The sequence below is a fragment of the Sparus aurata genome, chromosome 14 (genome assembly GCF_900880675.1).
Source record: "Sparus aurata chromosome 14, fSpaAur1.1, whole genome shotgun sequence".
Classification (NCBI taxonomy): domain Eukaryota; kingdom Metazoa; phylum Chordata; class Actinopteri; order Spariformes; family Sparidae; genus Sparus; species Sparus aurata.
The window spans coordinates 20,178,404-20,203,456 of record NC_044200.1 but is presented as its reverse complement, the minus strand read 5'-3'; the positions used below and the strand labels follow the sequence as shown (position 1 = coordinate 20,203,456).

Here is a 25,053-nt window from a genome sequence, read left to right as displayed (position 1 = left end):
GGGATCGGTCACGTCGCGCGGTGAGTTTTTGTGCACGAAACTCGAGCTTAGCTGACATGTGGTTCATGTTTTCAGTGTCTAAATATTTTGGCATGTGATCAACGAGTAGCTGGGTGTTTGTGCTGTTTGTGTGTCCACAGATCCGCTAAAATGGATCAGATTCGACTGATCAGCTTTGTAGTTCTGCTCCCCCAAATATCAGCCGCTGCAGCTTTAAATGTTCCTTTACAGTTTAGGTGCTGTACAGACACTGTGACTAAACTAAAACTTGGGTAATTCACAGTTTTCTAACTCGCTCACCGCGCCACAGAGTCCTGCTTCTCTGGAGGCCGGCACTTAAAAGGGAACACTTGAAGGCAGCATCTGTTTCACCCCAGGACGCCTCGACGGTGGGGCGCAGAACAATTCCTTCAATATTTAGCCTAGTTTTGAATAACAAATGATCACCCCGTGTGTGAAAAAATATTAAATTAATCAAAAATCAAAGACCCAGTGGGCTACATCTCCATTTTCTTCCATGTGTGTTAATTTACGGTGGGTCAAATCTTTCAGGCTCGCTCTTTTACCCCCCCGTCCTCCCAGAAGGACACTGACTAAAGATCTGGAACAAGGTCCAATGATGCAAGACGCTGCAAACTATGACGAAACCCTGTTTAAGGTGTTTGTTCCTGCATTGTTTCACTGGCGCCGCAGACACCATTACATTCTTCCTATTACGTCGTGCTGCAGCCGGACTGATGACTGAGCAGAAACACCGGAGAAACCCCCCGCGAGTGCGCCAACCCCGAAAAAAAAGCTTCGGCGGCTCATTTGTAAACGTCTCAGGGATCCCTGGAATAAGTTCATTAACGACTATCGTGTAAAAATAACACGAGGCCCCTCTAGATAACGACCTCCCCTCACAGAGGTTTCTGCGCCGCGTGGCTTCATTGTGTCTCATCATCCCCAGCCTTTAGATTTCTTTCCAGACATTCTCCAGTTTGTGGAAATGGAGCAGGAGATTACGCAAACTGTCTCTCCCGCTCTACTGTCATCATCTTTCCTGCGACTCGCAGGAGGGGACTTCTAAATGGATGCCACTTTATTCCGTCTAATGGCTCTTTCAGGGACTTTAATGGCTCTTCTGTGCAGATCTGCAGACGCACTACTGCAGACTGCTGCGGCGTCTAATAAATAACTTCTTCTACGTGCGGTCTCGATTATCCGCTGTATCAGAAATGTGCTCAAATTGTACAGCGCCATTCATATTTCAGACTGTGGGCTTATTGTTGTTCTCCCTTTTTTTTTTTTTTTTTTTTTAAGAGGATTTGCTTCTAAATTACTGTACGGCCAGAGATTACTACCTGCTGCTAACTAGAGTGCTGCAGCAAACAGAATCAAAAAGTACTTTATGTAAAAATAGGGTGTGCTGGTGGAAGAAATAAGGAGTTATGAAGACAAAATGCAACTTTACAGCAGAATATATACACTTAAAGGGATATTCCGATGTAAGTTTAATCCATGGTCTAACACACTGTGAAACTGTGTTAGACTCCCTCTCCAGAGATCAAGTTAGCAGACCGCTAATTTACGGAGTTTTATCAACCTCAGAAACGACCGCACGACAACAATACACTGCAGTAAATGGATCCAAATATAAACCGCCACCAAAAAGCCACAAATAATGCTCAGAACAGCACCAAACTTCAGCAGCAGTACAAACAGGGTCTCAGCACATAGTCCGGGGCATCTAACCTCCGCTAGCTTAGCTGGATTTCTACTGAAAAGCTGACTACATTTACCTCTCTTCTGCAGCAGCTTCCTGTTGATGGATGAAAATGTATGATTATGACTCCATGGAAAAGCAATCAAAGTTCATATGTGTCTTACCTGCCAGTTTATAACAGTTATTATGGAGAGCGGACAGGGAAAAGAACGGAATTGAGCATTTCTAACCGCACTCGGTAATCGTCGCGTCGGGACTTCCCCGACCCGGAAGCTGATGGAGGAGAGTTAAACTCTGTTTTTAGGGTCACAATAGAAATCAAGCTAAGCTAGCGGAGGTTAGATGCCCTGGACTATGTGCTGAGACCCTATTTGTACTGTTGCTGAAGTTTGGATCCATTTACTGCAGTGTATTGTTGTCATGCGGTTGTTTCTGAGGTTGATAAAACTCCGTAAATTAGCGGTCTGCTAACTTGATCTCTCGAGAGGGAGTCTAACACAGTTTCACGGCGTGTTAGACCATGGGTTAAATTCATACCGGAATATCCCTTTAATGAGTCCGCAGCCGGAGTGTGGAGAGAGTAGGAACAGAGACGGACCCGAACCGGCTCGAATCGTTCCTCTTGATATCCTAGAAGTCTTAAAACATTCACCTTCATCCACGTTTAGCTTATTTAAATCTCTCCTGACCTTGAAATTGATCAAAAATCCTCACACGCCATATAAAAAACCCTCCGCCGGGTCTTAATCCTACCTCATTGGAGTCTCACAATAACGTCGTATTAAAGCTCCGGCGCGTTGAATAATGACTCACTGATGAACAGGCTTGTGTGGGGGAATAATACAGCCCATGATGAGAGAAGTTCAGTCAAAATACCAACAAGCTATTAGGCCATTTTGTGGAGTCCCCTTTCATCAGAGCGCCGCTGTGAACAGTCATCGCTATTTGTCTCCAAACAGCTGCCCTTTTTCTCTTTTTTTTTTCCAAGGTGAGAAATAAGAGCAGCCTGTTCAATTCACCGCCTTATTACCCCAAAAACTTCCATTAGCCTTCTGGGCTCAGTCCAAAACACTCAATTAGTGAGAGTGCATTATCTCCCGGCAGCACCGCCGGAGAGTCGACGGTGTGATGTCCGTCTCACCGCGGCGGGACTTTCGGGTGCAAAGTGGATGTTAACCACGGATAACGTCGGCCGCTGAAGAGGAGCGGGCTCGAGTATCTCCAGCTCGCACATGTCGGGCTGATGGGTCATAATTATTAATGAAGAACATCTGCCTGTGGGTGCTGTACCTCTCTGAAGAGGTGTCACACACTTGAACGATTACACTGGCCGCCGCCGTCCGCCTCATTGGAAATGCAACACGTTCAATGGGCTTTAATTAGAGTCCAAGACTCGCGCTGAGCGCCAGCGTAGCAACGACATGATCAAATGTCCACATCGACGGGAGGCGTAAACGGAGGCGCTGACCTTCTCCACAAACAGGAAACAAAGTAATCCCCGCTTAATTTCCACTAACAGCAGGACGGCGGTGATTAAACTCGAGAGTGCTCAGTCGGTGAACCTCTCGAGATCATGACGAGAGAGAATCCTCCAGCGTTTGACGTTGTGTAATCACCTTTGTTCGAGCTGTTCTGATTCTGTAAAACACAGATTGCACACAGTTTGTTTGGCCGCGATGGATCCGTCTTTAAACAAATCTTTGGCTCTCCTTCGTTTTTTTTTTCCACCGTGAGCCGCTTGCCAGACAACTTCCCATGTGATGCGTTCTCAGTTGGCAAGGAAACTGCTGAGATCTCAATCCACCGTCCCGTCCTTGCTCTCCTTTGTTGTGTTGTAAATGTGCACCAGCTTTTAGAAATGATGTCAATGGATGATGGAGGAGAACAAGAGCACACAGTGAAGTTTTTGAAGACTGAAGGTTAATAACAAGTCCAGGAAGGCAATGTTGATACGTGTGTCCTTCCTGAGGATTGTACTCACATTGTATTTACATCTGGACGTGGAGTGTAGCTGTGAAGATTAAGATTTTTCTGGCAAAGATCTCTCAAAACACGAAGCAAAGGTTACAGGTCAGGTGCTTTATGTAAATCAAAAGACGTGAGTGGATGCGAACAGTCACAAGTTAACAATGAGGTGCAAATTTAGGTAAAGACGTGAGTAGAAAACGCTTTTGAATTATCCCAAGAATTTCCGAACTTACATAGAAAAGAGTAAAAAGTTAAAGAGACTGGAGGAAAATAGCAGTAGACAGGGACCCATGTGAGCTAGTGGCTAACTAGCCGACGCTAGCTCCAGCTAACGTTCGCTCGTATGGCAACACCGCCGGGACAAATCAGCAGTTTGTTGAAGGGTACTGTTTTTCGATTCAGTTCATTTCACAGGGCATTTACTGAGCACGGGAGTTTCAAGAACAATCATACAACTGCGTTCTGTCCAAGGTATTTGGACAGAACGCAGCAACTGCAGTCCTGCATCCAGGTATTGTTGCCGTGCCGAGTTATCCAAGTCATCGCCAACGTGCTCAGATTAAAACCAAATGAAGGTGAAAATGTGTTGAGCTCGTCCATTCAACTTCATGTCCGAATGTTTACAATGTTTATCAGCTTAGCGTGTTAGCTAGCTCACATTTGCTCAGTGGAAAGTTCAATTTTCTTTGAACCAATTAAATTTCAATAAACACAGCTGTTTATTTAACAGCACTTAAATGACTTTATTTCAGAGATGTTTATAGTACATAGTAAATGTATATGTTTTAGTATCTTTTGAGAGTTATTATGAGGGTTTAAACTTCATGCATCTGTAATAACTACGGCTGCACAGATTGACTCTGACATGCTAATAACCAACGCTTTGGGCATTTAACATTCTGGGAAGTCCTCACTGAACAGTTCCCTCCAACCTGTGTTTGAATCTTGTCTTTTAAAAGTAGCTGCATCGTTGTGAGTCGATGGAATATATATCACTGATACACTGACACATTTACTTCCATCCACATTTTGCCTGCTTGAACCTCTTTTGACCTTGAAATGATCAAAAGTGCTTTAAAGCTTCAGCCACTAAATGTCTGCTGATCCCATGAGTCCGGGCGGTTTGGCCCCGGAAATCGTGCTTTTACATCTTCCTTTTGAAAGATGCTCAAGTTATCCCGTCAAGCGGCTCTTTAATCGATATTCTAATCTTTTCCTGCAGCGCTGAGCGTGCGCGGGATCCTGTGGCAGGTGTCGAGGGACGTTAAACCATTATACAATAATGAATCCAGCGTTCGCGTAATTACTGCGGCGTGCAGCAGCGGCCTACAAGATTTTCCAGCGTGTGTCTTTTGTTGCGGGATGAAGAGGTGTGTGTTGTGTTTCGTCTGGAGGATTGCGAGGAGGGCTGTTTGTGTCGGCACGGCCCTCGCTGTCCTCCTAAAGGTGCTGCGGGACAGATAAGGAAAATGGCGGCACCCCGTTCCAGTGGCTGAATGAGCCAGGCGCCCCTCTTTTAGAGCCAAGTCAACATTTCTTTCTTCTTTCTTTTTTTTTTTCCCCGAGCGCCGGTGTCTCCGAGACGGACAGACGTGAGGGAGTGAATGGCACTGCAGACATCTGAGAGGACGGGGGAGAGTGAAGCGGAGGAGACAAAATGACAGCGGGAACCTTTTCCCGCCGCGTCCAGATCTGCTCTGACGTGTCCATTAGAGAGACACTGAGAAGGACGCGAGGGCCAAATCAGAAAAAAATGTAACAGAAATCCAAGCTTATACTTAAAACGGCATCATCCTGTTTACCGCCTGGGTGCTGTTTTTTTTGTATTTTTTATGAGCTTTTATCAACTTATAAGAAAATAAGTCTGACTGACTCATTTCTCTCCGTCTTCCTCGCCTATCACCCGCGCTGAGAAGTAGGTCAGACTGTATGAGATTAGGGGAAGATGATGCATGGGCGAAGCGGCAGAAGTATTCTAACTCTAATATAATGAAAAACGAGAATAGCGCGGACGGTCTCGAGGTGAAACGCGACACCTTCCCCCCCCCGCGCGAATCTCCTCGGCCCCGGCGAAGCCATTATCTCAGCTTCGGATTGGCGAGCGCGGGATAATGGAGCAGAGACGACGGGAAGGTGGTCTGAGTCACGGCCTTGGGAGAAAAAAAAAATGGGTGACGTTAATGAAATCTTGGGGAGAAGATGAGGAGATTTTTTTCCGTTAATAATGAGTCATCAGGAGAATAATGCTTGTTTACAGGGTAGAAATGTGTCCAGCCCGGATGGAGAGGAAACAATTCCTGGAAAAAGAGAAACAACCTCCCGTCGCCGGGTAATTTTCTGTACCCTTTTTCGAAAACCAGCGCGCGACTCCGACAGCTCTGCAGCCAGAGAGGGATTCCTCAATTTGTGAAACCCACTCAGCCCTGAAGAAAAAGAAGCCCTCTCCCTCTCTGCCCATGCACAGTGGAATACACAATGACTCATATTTCATGCCGGTTATTGTCAAGCCGGGGAAAATACAGAGCGAGCGATGCATGAATGTCTAGAAGAGCTGTGATAAACACCAAACATGCTGCAGCGTCACCGAACTCTTTAATGACGATGAGGTGTGAAAAGACGACGAGGTGACGGTTTGACGCATCGAGCTTAAAGGTTATTTTTTCTATCCTCTAGGTTTTAGTCGGTGCGGCAAACGAACCCCGAGCAGCCGGGAAACACACGACAGAAGCTGTGCTGCAGTGCGGCCGCCCAACAAACTCACATTATTTTAATAAAGAAGGAGCGCAACCTGACCCAACCAGCTAGCTGAGGAGTTGTGGGAGAGCGGCTAACTGCGGACGCCTTGTTTCTTTACTCCGCTGTGGAAATTGATTTGCTGTCAAGAACTACTATTGTCTTATTGAAGCGCTGCCGCTCATGAAGCAGCAGCTGTAGGAAGTAACAGAGCTACTATTATCAAAACACAATCAGCACATACACGCAGGAGGTTTTTTTTTTGGACAATGGGCTCAAATTAGTGCGTCCACCCATGTGTCCAATTTCCAACACCGGCAATCTTTGAATGAAAGCCGATTGTTTCCTGTCCCACTGAAGGCAAAAAGCCACCAGTCAGTGGATGTTCGTTAGGTTTGTTCCCGGCGTGAAAGTGGCGCAATCGATCCGGACTGACGGGAAGCGAACGGCAAACAGGGAGAATTACTTCTTGTGGATCCGTCATGTGTGTGGATTTGATCCCAACACACCAAATCTGCTCCAACTTCAACACACACTGTGAATATTCGCCTTCCGCTGTGTTGCAGACGCACCCAGCCGCAGGAATGGAGGGCCCCCATTGTTAGAGGCCTGCGCTGTATTACATTACAGCGTTTATGTGCCCGGCGGCTGCTCTCTGAGCCGCCGGGCGGCCGGACTGCCTCCCTCTGTCACACCTGGTCACAATATGTCCGTTTCAGCGCCTACAGATTCCTACACAGTAAAAGTTCTCCCGGAGCATCGGCTGCGCAGATCTGCCACCGGCGATCCCTCCTCGCTCCTGACAAAGACATGACATACGAGCGCTGTGGATAATGGCGACCTCGGAGACAAAAGACTTATTTCTCCACCTCAAGAGAGTGAATTTATGGACGTGGTGATGAATGTTGCTCTTCGACAGCCTCTTCTATTATCTATTAATTACCAAACAAGTCGGCTGTGAAATTGCCCTCACAGACGGCCACTTCTCTTTCAAGAGATCTTGTTTAGTCTTCAAACATCGAGCTAATGGCTCAAAATTGATTCCAATTTAAACAATTTGAATACGTTGACGCGGGGCAGGTTTTTTTGAGCGCTCGGGGCCAGGGGGGACGCCGCCTGCTGACCGTGAAGCACCTGCTTCCTGTCGTCTGCTCGCTGAAGGTCTCCGCTGTGATGTTAGAGGTGGCGCGTGTAACACTTTTATTAACGTATCATTAGAACGTCATTCCTCATTATGAGCATTAGCGTAATTGCCGTGAATCAACCAGGCGACCAGCGAGACGACCGGACGCCTCTACCAGCCTCGTCTCTGCATTAAACTTTGAATGCAACGTGCGATGCGTTCACTGACACTGATACTTTGTTGATAACCTGACTTTTAACATACAACAGGAAATCCGTCGCCCTCGGGCTCTGCGGTAATTACAGTATTTATTTACAACGCTCGACTATTCTGGTCTCACCATCGGAGCGACTCACATGAACATCTCAGCGTCTCTCTGCCAGGCTGCTCTCACAAACAGTTAAAAATAATTCAGGATGACTTGAAAGTTGTTTTTTTTTTATGTGACGCAGTGTTTGTAGGAGATGTTCAGTGTGGATGAGCGGTGACTAAATTCAGCTCTGACACGGTGTGAAACCAGAGTGAGCGTGCCGCATAAACCCGGTCACACTCTATTTTGTATTTTCATAGTTTTACGACGTCTTTTAAAGGGATATTCCGGTGTAAGTTTAATCCATGGTCTAACACACCATGGAACTGTGTTAGACTCCCTCTCCCGGAGTTTTATCAACCTCAGAAACGACCGCACGACAACAATACACTGCAGTAAATGGATCCAAATATAAACCGCCACCAAAAAGCCACAAATAATGCTCAGAACAGCACCAAACTTCAGTAACAGTACAAATAGGGTCTCAGCACATAGTCCGGGGCATCTACCCTCCGCTAGCTTAGCTGGATTTCTACTGAAAAGCTGACTAAATTTACCACTCTTCTGCAGCAGCTTCCTGTTGACGGGAAGTCCCGACGAGTCGATTACCGAGTGCAGTAGAGTTCCGCGGCTCATGGATGAAAATGTATGATTATGACTCCATGGAAAAGCAATCAAAGTTCATATGTGTCTTACCTGCCAGTTTATAACAGTTATTATCGAGAGCGGACAGAGAAAAGAACGGAATTGAGCATTTCTAACTGCACTCGGTAATCGTCGCGTCGGGACTTCCCCGACCCGGAAGCTGATGGAGGAGAGTTGAAATCTGTTTTTAGCTTCCCAATAGAAATCCAGCTAAGCTAGCGGAGGTTAGATGCCCCGGACTATGTGCTGAGACCCTATTTGTACTGTTGCTGAAGTTTGGTGCTGTTCTGAGCATTATTTGTGGCTTTTTGGTTGCGGTTTATATTTGGATCCATTTACTGCAGTGTATTGTTGTCGTGCGGTCATTTCTGAGGTTGATAAAACTCCGTAAATTAGCGGTCTGCTAACTTGATCTCTCAAGAGGGAGTCTAACACAGTTTCACGGTGATTTAGACCAGGGATTAAACTTACACCTGAATATCCCTTTAAGTGTTTTTAGCATCGATTTTTAACAGGATTCTCAGCGTCGAGTTGCCAGAATCCACGCGAGTAAGGACGGCAGCTGAGAAAAAAGGTCTGATATGCTCATCGAATTAAAGGGTTGTCACAAGACCACGACTTCAAAACAACACCGGGACAAAACACAAACGTTTTCCAGTTGAAATAAACACAATCTATATTTTATGAAGCGTAAATATTCACCTGAACAGATGCTAGACGGGAGCACCAGTCATGGATATTATGACACGTGTTATTTGCTAGGATTGGTATACATATTTAAACACGGGGGAGCATTTGCTAAGCCTTTTTCTTCCTATGTGTCCTTGACCAGGACTGTGATCCCACAGGAGATGTAACTAAAGGAGCAGTTACATCAAACTGGTGTTCAGGCATCTTCATATTCTGACTCTGATTACGATGGAAATGAAAGCTGATTTTAACGAACGTGCACGAAACCCGGCGCGGTGCATTAGCGGATCACTGCGAGCGTCCCCGGTCAGACTGTGTTCTTGTATTTTTAGCATCTGCACACATTTGTTCTGTCTGTATTTTAGAGATAAATCAGCGCGGCTCTCCCCTGGAGGGTTAGTTTTTTTGCGGTGTACTCTTCGTTGGGTACAAAGAGTAAAAACATGCTCATTACATCTTCCCTCAGACCACCATGTTTTTCAATTTGTGGACAATTTTCTGCTTAAAACAGCCGCACTCCATCCGCCTGAGATGTAATAACCACTGGAATCTATTTTATCTACAGCATCCTTGTAGGTAAATTGGGGCCTTGTATCTCAGACTGCTATACAACAGTAAAGATTAGCGTTACCGCAGCAGTCTGAACAAAAAATCTGCAAAATTACCTCTAAAAGAAACTGAAACAAACCAGACTTTCTGTATCTCTCCAGTAAGAACATCCTGAACCTTCTAAATCATCTGTTATAGTTTGCATCAGGCAGGTAACTGTTACAGAGGTATGTGTTGAATAATGGCAAGACACATTTTTGCTTAATATAATGATTTTTTTTATATAAAATGCAATAATCTCCTCATTTGTGCACATTTTTGTCATAGTTATGGGTGAAAAAAGTGTGTTTTGTGAGGTCACGGTGACCACTTTCATGAGAAAAGCCCGTTTTTAACCTTTCTTCCGCTAAATGTGACGGCAATATTCGCGAAAAAAGCGCCGTACATTATTCAATCATAAGTCTGGTTCTACTTGGCCTATTAATGCAATTTAAAAACTGGTATATAGTTTGAAGGCCGCACCAACACATATGTTGAAACTGAGACTCACTGAGGCTGCGTCTTGCTGCTACGGCATCTTAAATTGGTGATGTGATTTGGACGTGCCGGTGCGTCCATCGACCTCAGAGGGTTGGGGAATCTTGGGACATTCCCTGGATGTGTTCTTGAGAGTGCGTTCTTAAGGTCAAAAATAAGTAATTTCACTTTTTAAAAAGAGTAAATATTTTCCTTAAACAGCTGGGTACTACAGTTTTTAGCAGATATAGCTCAAACAGGAGTAAATAGTGCGTTTGTTTGGGACTAACTCAAAGTATTTGCAGTGTTGGATTTAAAACAAATCACTGTGTGTGTGTGTTCTTTCATTTGGTAATGAAAGAGCATATGTGTTGTGTGGCTCAATGATGTGTTGTTAATAGTTTTTGGGCCAACACTGGAGCTGGATTAACATAAAACATTGCTAATTTTGATCTTTTTATTAGCGTAAAGAATCCTTAAATTGCGTAGATCAGAGCGGCTGATACGCACACGCCGTGGTTTAGATCACAGGCAAACTGCTCCCTCAGGTTGTTACACCTGCTCGGGATGAATAAGAAAAAGAAAGTGTCTGAAATGAGCCTCAGAAGTTCTTTGAAATCTGCTCCCCAAGTTTCCGGCACAGGCAGATGGTAGAACATGCTATAAGCGACACCCTTAATGCAATAATCATACAGTCGGTGAGCAGATTCACACTCATGTTAGTCAGCGAGCCGCTCGCTGTAGATCAATCTGTTCCAATCACACAACATGTGGAGGAAATCGTGCCACTGAAGCCCCTGAAATCCACCGAATGACTGCGAGCGGTTGGCAATCCGCCGCGTTGGCGAGCCACATGTTAACCTCTGGCAGCGTTTGGACGGGCCGACCCCGGAGGTGAGGAGGCCCAGCCGAGGCAGCGGGGAGTCGAACACACGGTGCATTAACCAGGAATCAAACAGCAGCCTGCTTCAGTGCTGCTTCTCCTGCCTTCTGATCCGAGTGTGTGGCGTTCTGTTCACACATGCTAATGAGGCTTTAAAGTGTGAGCGGAGTGGAAGCGAGCTGGTGATCGTGGTGGAGCGTTTAGAGGGTCAAGAGTGGAATATATCCCGTGATGGGTGGTGGAGACCAAACCTGAGCTAAAAAATGACAGTAAAATCACTTATTGTAGGTTTAAAGAGGATTTCACTCGGATGTCCCAGAGTCAAGAACTTTCCACTGGTTAGTTTCTGTCTGTTCAGCTACAGTAGCATCACCTCTCATGCTAAACTACCCAGCTTAACTACAGCTTATATTCATGTGGCATAAATGGAAAGCAGCATGTCGTCAGCAGAGAAACGCTTTGATCGGTCGTTTCTGCAAGCAGCTTACTGTGATCCATAAATGGAGCTGCAGGGATGATGTATTTTTGTAGGCTAACCTGGAAATTAGCACCAGCATGGTTCCCTTTACAAAAAGCATGTGGTGTTATTATTATTATTAAGGATGTTTATGATGCATGTTTTGTTCAGCGACATAATCGTTACATCTTCTTTCGGCTTTGATTGATCTGCAAACTGTTACAGACCTGGGACCTGTAATTACGACAGTGTTGTTGCACTCACACACAGCAGGGGGCGCCAAAATTGCGCAAAATACCAATTTCTACATAATGTTGCTTTAACGTGATGATTAAGGTCCGGTCCTGTTCGTCTGTCACACCTTTGACGTCACATACGTGGAAGACGGCAAACAAAATGACATTTCTGTTTGATGATACACAACTTTTTAGAACTTCACATACTGTATATAACTTTTATGACTTTTAAGGATTATTTATGTCGTACTACATGGAGACCACAGGACAAGAGGAGGTTTTAAAAACTGTTGTGCGAGTCGCGGAGAAGTTTCAAACATCTGTACGGTGTCAATTCGCCTTCGGACAAAGAGGCGCTGCAGAACAGCTGGGAGGAGACTGGACGGCGGTGAAGGAAAAGTGGAGGTCAAGACTGATTTGACTCTGCGAGGCGCCCTTTTAGCTTAACACCCACGACTGTGACAAAGCAGCTTGAGGCGGCGTTTACATGAAAAGACTGCAAATTGTCCCTTTAATCAATGATGCAGATTGACCTGCCGGCGTGTCGTGGGCTCCGAGGTCGAAACAAACATTCACCCGGGACAAATTGTGCACGGACGCAAACACACGGCGCACAGAGCGCAGATGTCTGGGAGGGACAGGATGATCTAATATGTGACTGTGGAGCGGACGAGGACAGGGGTGGAGGAACGAGGGGGGGTGTCGGAGTTAAAGGTGGAGCCCTTTCTTTCAAGTGCAGGTTAAAAGCCTCGGAGGCAGCGGTGACCTTGGATTTAAAGGTCTCAGAGCGGGTTTCACAAACAGGTGTTAGAACAGCTGTAATAGAAGAGTTCCCGGCTGCAGCGAGGCGAGGCGAGGCAACGCGGAGGGGGAGGGGAGATGGATGAGGAGAGAGGTGAGGGGACAGTAGAGACGCTGTGGGTTGGGCTCAGACCACCATGACAGCCCACAGGGGACGGGGAGAGGGCGCATTCCTTCACTCTAATGGGGCTATTTGGCACACGGTTATGGAAATAAGTCCTCCAGCGGATCAATTTTAACGTGCGTGACAATTGTTGCAGCATTTAGAAAAAGCACAGCGGCGCGGCGGTCATCAAACATTAGCGTCTGAGGGCTAAAAGACCAGGGTCGGGCCGGCGGGCGACACCGGCATCCGTCGACTACTGAGCCCCGTACGATCCAACATCGTGATTTAAAAAGACAACATCCCTAAAGCTCTAAAATGTATAAATAAATAAATAAATAAATGAATACATAAATAAATGCGTGTCATCTGTGATCACCTTGTGTGCAGACAGAGGTGTAAAAATAAACTAAAGAACAAAAGCTGAAAGTAGATTCTAATCAGTTACTCAAACATTTTTGTTTGCATACATAAAATGTCAGAGGGAGCGACTAAATGTCATCTGGTAACACTGTGTGTGTGTGTGTGTGTGTGTGTTAGAGGTCTCTGCAGCAGCTTGTCTTCATTTTTTCTGCTCCAAAAACCTCATTTAATGGTGATTTAAAAAAAAAAGATTTTTAATGGTGACTCAAAATATTATCCAAGTTGATCGGACTTACGACGTCTCTGCAACATCGTGCTTTAATCGGCAGTTTATCTCGTCTTTATCAGGGCGGTAACCTCAGTAAAATATATTTTTTCTTCAGTATTTAAGTCCAGTGTGAAGGATTTACGGAGATTAAAGGGCAGAAATTTGGTAAAATATTCACAATCTCGAGCTCATCAGTGTAGAATCACCTCGAAATTGTTGTGTTTTTGTTTCTACGGTAGCCCAGAACGGACAAACCAAACACCGGCTCTAGAGAGCGGCTTCTACATCTTCTGCCTTTAACGCAGCCATAGGGGAGGGTAAAACGAGGAGTGCTCAGTTGGTCTCAATCGTAGACTAAATACCGACCACTGGACCTTTGGGTCAGCTTGTTAAATTCTACTTTATTCTTTTTGTATTTCTTAGTTAAACTATGAAGGAATAAAAAGAAACAGGATAGTATATTGAGTCTTGTGTAACCTTGTGTGTGCTGGAAAGAGTAAGTCAGCCTTGCGGACGTGTTTCTGCCTCAGGAGTAATACGTTCGAGCATGTCTTGTCAGTTTCGGTTGTTTCAGTCCTCACATCACGACCTCTTGTACTCACTCAGTTCTGCGATGCTGCCCACCCTGGTTGCGAGCAGCGACTGCTCCAGCGTGCGGAGCTCGGCCTGGGTGTAGCCCTGACACTCGCCGCCCCTCCCCGAGCGCTGCTGGTCCCGGTGCAGGTTCAGACTCTCCGGCAGGCTCAGCACACCTGCAACACAGCACAGAGAGAGAGAGAGAGAGAGAAAGTTCATCATTTCACCTTCTTACTCAAATACCTGACGCAAACTTTCTGTTAAAATATTCAGAGCGGAGCTGGTGAGCTGGATGAAAAACCCCCCCACATTAATTTCACACTGCTGCCGGAGAGCAAACATTAGTTTAAATGATTAAACACAGAGACACAGTCACAGGTTAACAGCATTTTATACTGTACGTCTTAATACAAACTGAAGGTCTCAGTGAATGATGTTGATTTATTCAGCCTACCGTGATGTGTTCTTTCACACATAAGATTTACTCTTAAAATCAAAATGACACAGCTCTTAAATCAAGAACATCTTTGAAAATAAACCGTCTCTATGGTGAATCTTCTAGCCTCTTGTCGTTTCTCCTACTAGAGCTCGAGCTTTGTGCATGTCTTGAGTAACTGGATCTCAGTTCCTGGCTGTATATGTGAATATTTTAAACAAAGAAAGACATATATTCATGTTTTACATTTGCCGAATGAACAAGAAGGCCTAAATAGTTAATAATGTGTTGTATGAGTTCCTCAAAGTTTATGCAGTTTCTCCTAACACAACAAGTGTCAAAATTGAGAGTTTTCTTAAGGGAATCTGGTGACTTTTTCCACTTTGTTCTTCAAAGAAGGAAGCGATATTACTCACTGTTTACTGGATTTTTAGAATTTGACATATTTACTGTCAATAGGTTAAATTCTTCATTGAGTTTTGTGAAATGGTGAAATCAGTTGTCACAGTCTGTTCAAACAGCTGCTAGGACGTAAAGACGAAAGACAGACGGGCTTTTATTGATGCTGCGACAAACTGACACTTTCTACAAGAAAAAAAACACCTTAATGATTCAAATCTAATGCCGAATTTACGAGAAGGAACCAGTAACACAAACTTTGCTACAGACGCTTCACAAAGTCTGTTAAGTTTCTCCTCACGAGGCAACAACTCTTAAAATCGCAGGATTTGTAAGGGAGTCTGGGATGCTGCTGTTACCAGTGACTTCCCCTCATTACTTAGTCCATGTCCACATCTTCCACACACAAACACACACACACACATTTAGCCCACTTCTTGCTGATCAAAACAGATGTCATCTCATTTAAATAAGAAAGGTGTGACAGCGCACAGATGAGGTCGCGAGCCACGTTTGTCACTTCAGAGCGTCGGGATGTGCGTTCTCCACTCGCATCTCGTTGTGATCACAGGTGTTTTTCAGGTAATGTTGGCTCGACGCGATTGATCCACTGCGGCCGGGCTTTGTTTAGCTGCTGGGGAACGGCCTGTGACAGATGGGATATTGAGTTTTTTATTTTTTTCAGCAACAGGAGAATGGAAAGCAACACCCCGCCGAGTGCTAATCCTAATGACACGGCGCAGGGGAATACGCCGTTTCTCACTAAATTGTAATTACAAACACGGACGAGGGAAGTCAATTTGTCCGTGTGTGACGCCGGTAAGACAAAAGACCCACGCAGCGGATGCTGGAGGAGTTTCCCCTCAGTGGACAGGAGCGCTCCAGATTCCACCCACCATCGCCTCTTCCCAAGAATTCCAGTACTCCCCAGTCCCTCTTCTTCCCACAGCCTTTCCGGGGAGGTCATCTTTATTTAGAGCAGCCAATAATGATCAGAGCAGCTTGTTGTCTATCGGTGACCAGCGCTGATGGAACAGCTGGTTTCAGGGCGCGCCTCAGATGGGATTCCCGAACAAAAGTGGATGTTTTTTGTTCCGCGGTGCTGAAGACAGATTTCCCTGCAGGCTGTGATTTGGTGGTTTGACACTCTGACAGTTTCATCGACATCTAATATCAGTTTTCACAGCATTTAAATGACTATATTTCAAAGTGCAGTCTGGAGGCACTTCGATCTCGAGGATAGACATTTACTCCATTTTAAAGTGGCAACACAGAACCAAGACTTCTGCACATCTTTTGACCTACAAGTCAAGTTTTTTGACAGTGAATCATGGAGCAGTCAGTGGTTTTAAAGAACTCTCCAATGATGCGAGAGTACAAATCACCTGATATATGTGTCAGTGTCTGATTCAGATCAGCATGTGATTGGTTGATTTGTACTTTCAATTAAAGATGTATGTCATATGTATGTTATACCGAGCAGCTTTCAAGGGAATCATCCGGGCTCCACTGCTAAAGCTGCATCCAGTTGCTAGCAGCCATTAGCGGTTAGCTCAGTTAGCCATGAGGCTAAGTGGCCCTATTAGCTGAATGGAGGGCGAGCTGCTTAGCATGCTAACTTCAGTAGACATCTCATGCAACACAGTACATTCTGAGACTCTGAGACTCGGCTACGTGGATACACCACGACACATTTATCTCAAATTCTGCAAGAAATTCGGAGAAGTTGGATGTTTTTCTCAACAGCGGACCTTTTTTAAAAAACAACTCCCACTCACTCTTGTGCCAGTGGTGAGTGTGTGTGTGTGTGTGATTGTTAACCTCCACAAATAGTCTCCTTGAAGAAACCACGACCATCTAACAAGAGCAGACAAATCAGAAAATCACGACCTCTCCGTGCAGCGGCTGGGCAGCTGAGCTGAAGTGAGAAAGTAGCTCTCCAGCTCTCTTTCTATGCTTGCACTTGCCACTTTCATCACTTTTTTACATGTACACCCCGGTGCGACGACATGAAGGTCTTTAAGAAGAGGCGGAGATGAAGGGTAGTTTTCTCGCGGAGGCTCTGAAGGCCACACACACTTTTGCAAATGTTGCACTAACTTGGTTCGCATGAAATCACCTCACTTAAAACCCTCCACTGTAACATATCAGCGCCTCTAAAGTTGAACTGTTGGCAAACAGTTGCTGATTCACCGTCCTGCACATGCACACAGCTGCATTTGCATTCTTTTCAGGCTGTGTTTGTGAACACCTGATGGATGTAAGCAGCCCCCCCCCCCCCCCCCCCGCCAACGCCGGCTCCCGGGGGAAATATCTGGCTGATAAATGCTCCACCGTTCACCAGCTACTTTCTAATTTGTCTGTTTGCCTTTTGTCGCTGTGCAGGTAGCGTACAACAGGGTTCTCCCACTGAAAACAGCTGCCTGCGTACGGCACTAATGGGAGGGGAGCTGCGGCATCCTTTCACATCCTTTGTAAAGCTTTTCAAGCCATTGTTAAGGAAAATTAAAGGAAATATCACTTACAGCCGCTTCAAGGCTGTAATAAATTGTCTAACGGTGCCGAGTTGCCATATATATAATGAAATTATATGTTCGTACAAAGCAGGAAGACATTTACATCTCTACAAAACACGTCATGTGGTGACAAACAGTAAGGTGAGAAGGCTAACAAGCCAGAGACCACTGTTCAAGATGGTGTTTCAACATTTGTAAGTGTATTATTCAGTCATATTAATGGCAACAAAACTAGAAGTTTTTGACCACATGTGAGGATGTTTTCCAGCCATATTAGTGCCAATAAAATCTAGACGTTTGTGATGAATATCTGCTGTATTATTGGCAACACAACCAGATATATTTGAGCTGGATTAGCAGCAATAAAACTGGGTGTTTTTGACCAGACCTGAGGATTTGTTCCAGCTGTATTAGTGGCAACAAAAAAGTATTTTCTTAGTAAAAGATCTGGATGTTTTTCAGCAGCATTAGTGGTTATTTTTGATGTGATGTTAGAATATTTTCCAAGCCTCTTCCTGACCCGAACCGAGTGGTGTTTGTGCCTAAACCTAACCGGACCATAAGAACATCGTGGTCGCAACATAACATTGAAAACTGAACCTGCAGAGACTTTAAAAGTGCAACTTAAAGAAATATAAAGTCTCAAAACCATCAGTGGTTTCGTGTTGGGCTGCTGAATCTATCCTGTGAATATCAATAAAGTCTTGATTTAATGACTTTACAGAGCTAAACTGTGTTTTTCTTAACAAAGGGTTGGCGATCACGAGGGACTCAGGCAGCTTGTCTTCATCAAAAGTCTCTGAAACTGCAAAGTAAACAACGTCAGTTTTGCCTTGCTGAAATATGCTCGGCGAGGGAAAACGTCGAGGGGAAAGCAAAGCCCGGAAAAAGTAAAAGTGGAAGTTAAAATTCTGAAAGAAGATGGCTGACGGCGAATAGAAAAGAGCGGGCGTCCCTCAAATGTTGGGTAAAAAGGAAGCTGTCAGTCCGTCTCCTGTCCCGCAGTGAAGCGCAGACATCTTCAGCGTCCTCTAATCACTGAAACCACATTGCCATCACGGCTTCCTGCGCTGGAGATTCTTGCACTTCTTTGTTTTTTTTAGGGGGGGGGAACCGGTTTGAATAATTCACAGTGCCTTCTGTAATCAACCCTCCCCATCTTCACCGTCGACCCGTCCCCCCCCCCCGCCTTTAACTATTCTTTTAATATATAATCCGGGGGTGCCAGGGAGGCCTTTACTGAATTATTCATCCCGTCAGATCAAGACATATAAACAACTCCGCAGCTCTCTCTCCCTCTCTCCCTCTCTCTCTCTCTCTCTCTTTGCCCACCTCGCACTTCCTCTACATGTTATCTCTCAATAACACTTGGCTTCTCCGGATGGAGAAAAAAATATTTGATCCTAGGTGATGTTTGTGTACTAAACATCAGAGGTGAGGAAGAAGTCAGCCTGGCCCCGTGGAGACGAGGAGAAGAGGAAGAGGCGAGGGGCGAGGGGCGAGGGAGGACGCTGACGCAAACGTCTGATTAAAAAATGACAAGCGACATGAGACAGAAGCGTTACAGGCGTGTTTTATAACCTCATATTTCTTGCGTCACCTCGTCCGCATCTTCCCGTGACCTCCCGAGGCAACCGAGTGAGCTCGGCGGTTTACTGTACACTCCAGAAAACAGTCAAATCCCATATAAAATCAGATATGACCCGCGTTTTCTATTCCCTGCCACCTTCATATATCTATGGCTGTCGGGCGGATGAAGACGGAGACTGGGTCACGGGGACAAGACTACTTTAAAAGCTCCGAGCGGTGCGCCGAACTCTCTCGAGTCATCCCCGCAGCAAGTCGTCATAAATAATGCAGAGAATATCGAGCTGCATACGACAGCTGTCTGTGTGGGGACAAAAGGTTTGGAAGATTTATTTTGCAGGGAAACAGCAAAACTACAACAATAAAAAAAAAAAAACAACACAAGGGCTAGAAAAAGGTAATTAATAAAACCTTCACAGCTCGGAACAAAGATGCTACTCTTTGATATCATCCAGCTTTAATTCTCACAGCTGCTGCTGTGTTAATGAAGCCACTTCTCACCCTGGTTTGTGATGTTTACGTGAGTCTGATGAGTTGAAAATGGTTTCGTGATGAGGCGACATAAACATAAGCTATTTAAAAAGTTCCTGGAGAGTTTTGACATGAGTTTGTTACAGAGAAACCAAAATGGAGGAAGCTAACTAGCTTATTAACTTCGCAATACAATGTAATTATTATTCTCTGTTTCTACATCAACATCTCCACAATAGGGTGATAATTAGTAGACAATTATACGAGTCATGTCTTTTGAAAAATGTGTGTGAACTTACTGTCCCGTTAGCAACAGAGCTGATGAGCTAATGAGCTCGCTAACATTTTTTTTAGCAAATTTACCATATTTAACATTTCTCTACTGGATTAATGAGGTAATATTATGAGAATAACATGCTTGGGGGGAGTAAACATCCTTCAATAGAGACATAAAGAAGCTCAATGCTAAAATGACCTAGCCTATTAGCCAGGCTAGCTTGTTCGTGGCTAACATGCAAGCTCTAGTAGTTCACCAACAAGTTGTGCCAGTAGTGACTATGTCACCAATGACAATCAATCAAGAAATCAAGAAAATCAATACTGTTAGCTTAGCATAAAGACAGGAAGCAGCAGGAAACAGCTAGCATGGCTCTATCCAAAGCCAACATACTTTTCCTCCCTGCAACTTATTAATTATAAACATCTTATTTAGTTTAATCTGAGCTTTAGAAATGTTGGTACGTATATATTTCAGTTTCAGTTCAGTAACCACGACTTTCAGTATTAATTGCTATGCTAAGCTAACCACCTCCAAGCTGAACACATACATTTAATGAGCAGATTCATGACTGGTAAGGCGTCGCACTATTCTTAAAAACACTGTAAAAAATGTTCTACTCGGTCTGGTTTTGTTGCTCTTTCCAGAAGGCAAACTGACTCAAACATCCCGTTGTGAGACAGCCTGTCAGATCAGTTTAGTGGACCGAGGGCTGCAAACCCTCCAGCAGAAATCATTAGTGTTTACTGAACCTTGATGGAGGCGGCTGTAAGCACGACCTGCCAGATTTGTTCTTTCTATCAATGTGCGACCTTGTATCTTCTTCCCAGGATCTCAAGAAAACCACCGAGACTTCAGTCTCATGATAGAAACGTTTAAAAAAGTGTCCAGGAGAGATTGCGTTTCCCAGAACCGCTGAATCTGAAGTCGAAGAGACGCTAAAGAGGCAGTGCACACCGGGTGAAAGTAAAATGTGTTCTCGTACGAGGCTTTGAGGTGAAAACTTGTAGTTTAATGGCACAGCTTGACATATTTCTACATTTGTGATTCACCGAGTAGTCTTGTTACCCCTTGTTAGGTTTTCTCTAACACTTCTTCAATAATCGTTTGGACTTTAAGGTGTTCAAAATAGTGAAAATCATAAATATGTGGCTAGAGAGATGGGTGCAGAGCCTGGACTTCTGGAGGGATAAAAACACCAAAGAAAAAAACTCCTGCACATTGATTTTTTTGTAACTTTTTGGATTTAAAAGTTATCTTCACTCCTGTTTATCAACCTGACTGCAGCAGCGATCCGCGGCGGTGACCTACTTTACTTCCACGAGCGTAACGCCACAGAGAGGAGAGGGAAAAGAAGAAAGTGTGCTGCTGCTGCTTGCTAACGTAAGCTAACAGCTAATGGACAGTGAAGTAATCTGGCTGTTTGGAACGGATAAAAACTGAGTGAGTAACCTGAATGCATCATGAAACAATCACTGCTGGTGAAAATCTGTCTGATGTGACTCAGGCGACTAAATGAAACGCACCGCTGTGGCTTTCTGTTGGAAAAATACAAAAATATGGAACAAAGCTCGAGATGTTTTTTCTGATAAATTAATGCTGAATTCCAAACATATCATATCTTTAAAGTCGAGACGTTGTATTCAGACGTGCTTGTTTGTCCAAAATACCAAAATCCTCACTTCATAATTGTGAACCAGTAAATGTTTTGGCATTTTTATTTATAAAATGCTTAACGATGGAAATAATTGACTAATCGTTTCAGCTCTCCAGAGGGCTCTCAGCTATTAACTATGTGGAGTTACAGGCACTTTCAAATGTGACACCAGCAAGCGTGTGTGCGTGTGTGTGTGTGTGTGTGTGTGTGTGTGTGTGTAATTAATAGCTCATTACACAGACTTTCCTGTCTCTTGCACGAGAAAAGCACCATTTAAATCAGCTCTTTTCAGAAGAGAGAGAGAGGGGGGGGGAGACGGGATTGTCTGCACTGTTTGAGATCAAGCTGAGGGCATAATGGGATTCGTGATCGATGCCGTCCCTTCACGTGACGGACGGCCGATCCTTTCTGAACGGCTCCAACCACTCGAGAGCAAAAAGAAAAACTCAACCCTCGCCTGCCCCCTCCTCCTGAACAATCTCCTTGAGAGGAATTTCCCCGTTAAAGGCAAAAAAAAAAAAAAACCCACTTTAGAGGAAATTACCGCTAAGAGCTAAAGTGTCACGACGAACACTGAACGACACTTTGATCTACAATAATCCTCGCGCGCTCTGAGCCTCGGCCGCTCTGCAGGGACGCGTCAAGGTCAGTCAGGTCACTTTGAACCATCACCTCCAACATGTGCAGGTATGGCAGCGCCCTCCTCCCCTCCCTCCCTCCTCCCTTACATTTTCTCCAGGAATGTCCAATCGATTTGTCTGTGGCCGAGAAAAGTGGCGCTCTCTCCTCGGCGCTGAGGAAAAACTCGGCCGGAATATTAACAGGTAGTTGCCATGGCAACAGGCGACTGCTGCCTAACAGCGCAGTGATTGCCTGAGCTGGGAAAAAAAAAAAAACGCTTCACTTTTTTTTCTTTTCTTTTTACTGTAAGGAAAGCACATACACAAGAAAAAAAAAAAAAAATGTGTTGAGGCCCAGAGCAACATCCACACGGACGACCAGCCATGTAACAAAAGGCATCCCATCACGAGCGGATGATTCAGACGGGTAATTGCTGCATCTAGTATACCAGAGAGACATTTATTCTCTCATCAATAATGAATGAATGTACTCGGGACTCAGACCACATTAGCAGTGAAATGGCCAAAATGATTAAACGGCCGACCCCAACTGGCTAACTGCAAATGTCAGGCTGCAGATCCACGACCCAGCTGTTGGTAGAAGCCCGCAGCGGTGAGGGAAACCGCTCGGCGTGGACGCGACTCGGGTTTCGCTACGGTCCCGTTGTGCATTCACGGCGGCGGTGTGAAGGTCTAATTAGTTGTACATTTCTGAAATGCGGTCTCTGCGCTGTGAGCTCCCAGGTTGACCATCAGCTTTCATCTCTTCTATAAAGAATGACGAACCATGTGGGCGCGTTGACGTCAGAGATGGAACCGAACCGCTCGTACAGTCTCGTATAGACGCTATAGGAGCCTCCGCCACGTGGTAACTGGGGGAAAAACCAGACGCAGTATACTTGGTGAAGTTTGAGAACAGATAAAGAGCGATGAACTGTTTCACCTGGAAGCACGCTGGCGCTGAGTTCAGGCTCACCTTGAGGGTGAAGTTATTATCGTCACTCTTCACTTCCTGCTGCGTTGAACTCGGGGGTTTCCCTCATGGGGAGTGACAAGGTCGGAGTCTGGACATCCAACGAGCTGTGTGCGTCTTACACTGACAGAATAATCCGCTCCGATGGTGATGTTTTTATTAACTTTGTGAGGAAAATATGGAGATGCTGTTATAGATGAACTACACAGTGTTTGTTAACCAAATTCCGGAGATGGGAAGTACATAAGTAGATTTTTCAGCCATCCAGTATTTATTTTTTCTGACAGCTTTTGTCTTTTACTCCCCACATTTTGACAGACATATCTGCACTTCCTCCCACATTTGAGGGGAATTATTGATTATTTCTATTAAACGCCACCTTCCCAGCAGCATATAATTACATTAAAGACGTAACAAGATGGAAACAGACACACAGGGAGAAATAGTGTGTAGTGACAAAAGGCGTTTTTTTATTACCTTTATTTGAATAAAGATGCTGAATCAGTACTTTTACTTTTAATCTGTATTTACGCAAGTATCTCTGCTTCTACTGGAATAAATAATGTGTGTGCTGCTTATTATAAACATCAGTTGCAACTTCATGATAACTGAAAGGTTGTTGCTGTGTCGCTGTGTCAACCCTGTAATAGTTTATCCCCCTGAGAGAGCATCTTATTTTCCACAAGATACAAAAAAATAAACTCTTTCCGACTCTCAGGGGCTTCAAAACAAAACCAAACCAGGAGCCAGGAATAATTTCATTAGATGGGTAGAATAAATAACAGATAAACACCGAGATAAACTCTGAGATTCTGAACGTCCCGGTGACAAACAACGGATGTATAATACCTGAAGATGTTAGCGGGCCAGTCATTATTTCAGCCTCTGCCTGTGAGTAATGTCTGTATATGCAAACCCACAGTCTGCACATGGCGATGACAAGACTCCGGTAATCACTGATGAGCACCTCCAGCATCATGTCTAATAGCTCAGGTCGGTGTGGATGCCATATTCTGACATTGCCCCTTATGAATGATTATTTCTCTGGCTGTCTGCCTGTTCGCTCTGCAGACAGGCAGACACACAAAAGGTCTGACAGAGTGCTGCTGTTGTGTGCGAGAGCGGATCTTAATGGAGCTTTCTTGGACCAAAACAGGGTGCGACTGTTTTGAGAAAAACAGATCTCGGTTGGGAACAAAGCTGAACATATTTAAAACATTTCGGGATCACAACTTTTGATATTAGTCCACCATGCACCAGAATTAAGTGGAGAAATGTGTCTCAGCTCCCGTTAAAAGTTCATTTCATTCTCAGTTGCACTTCATTCAGATGATCGGAAATGTTGTGGCACATGTTTCTCAGTGAGCAGAAGAACATTTTTTACTCCCTCAGTCCACAATAGTCGCCTCTACAAAGAGTCTGAAATTGAAGTACTTCATTCACACGTACATTTCTTCTTCTTACTTACCTCATGTTATTATTGCACCTTGAACTTCTGGCCTCTTGCTCATACATTGGTCACAGTTCGGAGTGTAGAAAAAAAAATAATACAAGTACAATATGGAATGCAGCCTGAACTCCCTGGCGGCTATTTTTGGCATAATGCTCTGTATTTCTGCACACCACCACCCCGGCAGCACCGACTGCAGAAAACAGGGACTCCATAGCTCAACCTTTAAAGCCTTCAGTGCTCTGCTTTCTCTTTTGCTGTCACGCCTGCTAAGCTAAGCTAAGCTAGGCTAACACCTTCTACGACTTCTACCTGTCAAAAGACAAGATCAGCAAAGGGATACGGAGGCTGTCATATCCTCTGCCCTCCACTCAGTCTTCACACATCTGGAGCACAAGAACAGTCACATCAGGATGCTGTTTATTGATTTCAGCTCAGCGTTCAACACAGTCTCATCCATGAAGCTGATTGGAAACTTCACACTCTGCAATTAGATATCGGACATCCTCACAAGCAGACCTCCGAGACAGTTCAGATTGTCAATCACACCTCGTTTATATCCGTTAGTGCTCAACACACCAGAGCATAAAGGGACTTTAAAAGCTCTCTTTTGTTTTCTAACTCTGACCCCCTGTAATTATAATCTGCACAATATGACACAAACTTCTCGTAAAGTTGTCCCTCCATTTTTCACCCAACAGTTTTGTTTTCCTTTGTGTAATGAGCGTTCGAGCCTCACGG

General features: G+C 44.7%; 1 protein-coding gene across 3 annotated transcripts in view; it reads right to left on the bottom strand.

Annotated features, from left to right (window-relative positions):
* Positions 1–25,053, bottom strand: part of btbd11a (BTB (POZ) domain containing 11a) — a 185,079-nt gene that overhangs the window by 43,407 nt on the left and 116,619 nt on the right. For all 3 annotated transcript variants that reach the window (XM_030440696.1, XM_030440698.1, XM_030440697.1), the window contains exon 2: positions 13,953–14,102. In XM_030440696.1, the coding sequence (XP_030296556.1) occupies positions 13,953–14,102 (150 nt within the window). The remainder of the gene's footprint in view (positions 1–13,952; positions 14,103–25,053) is intronic.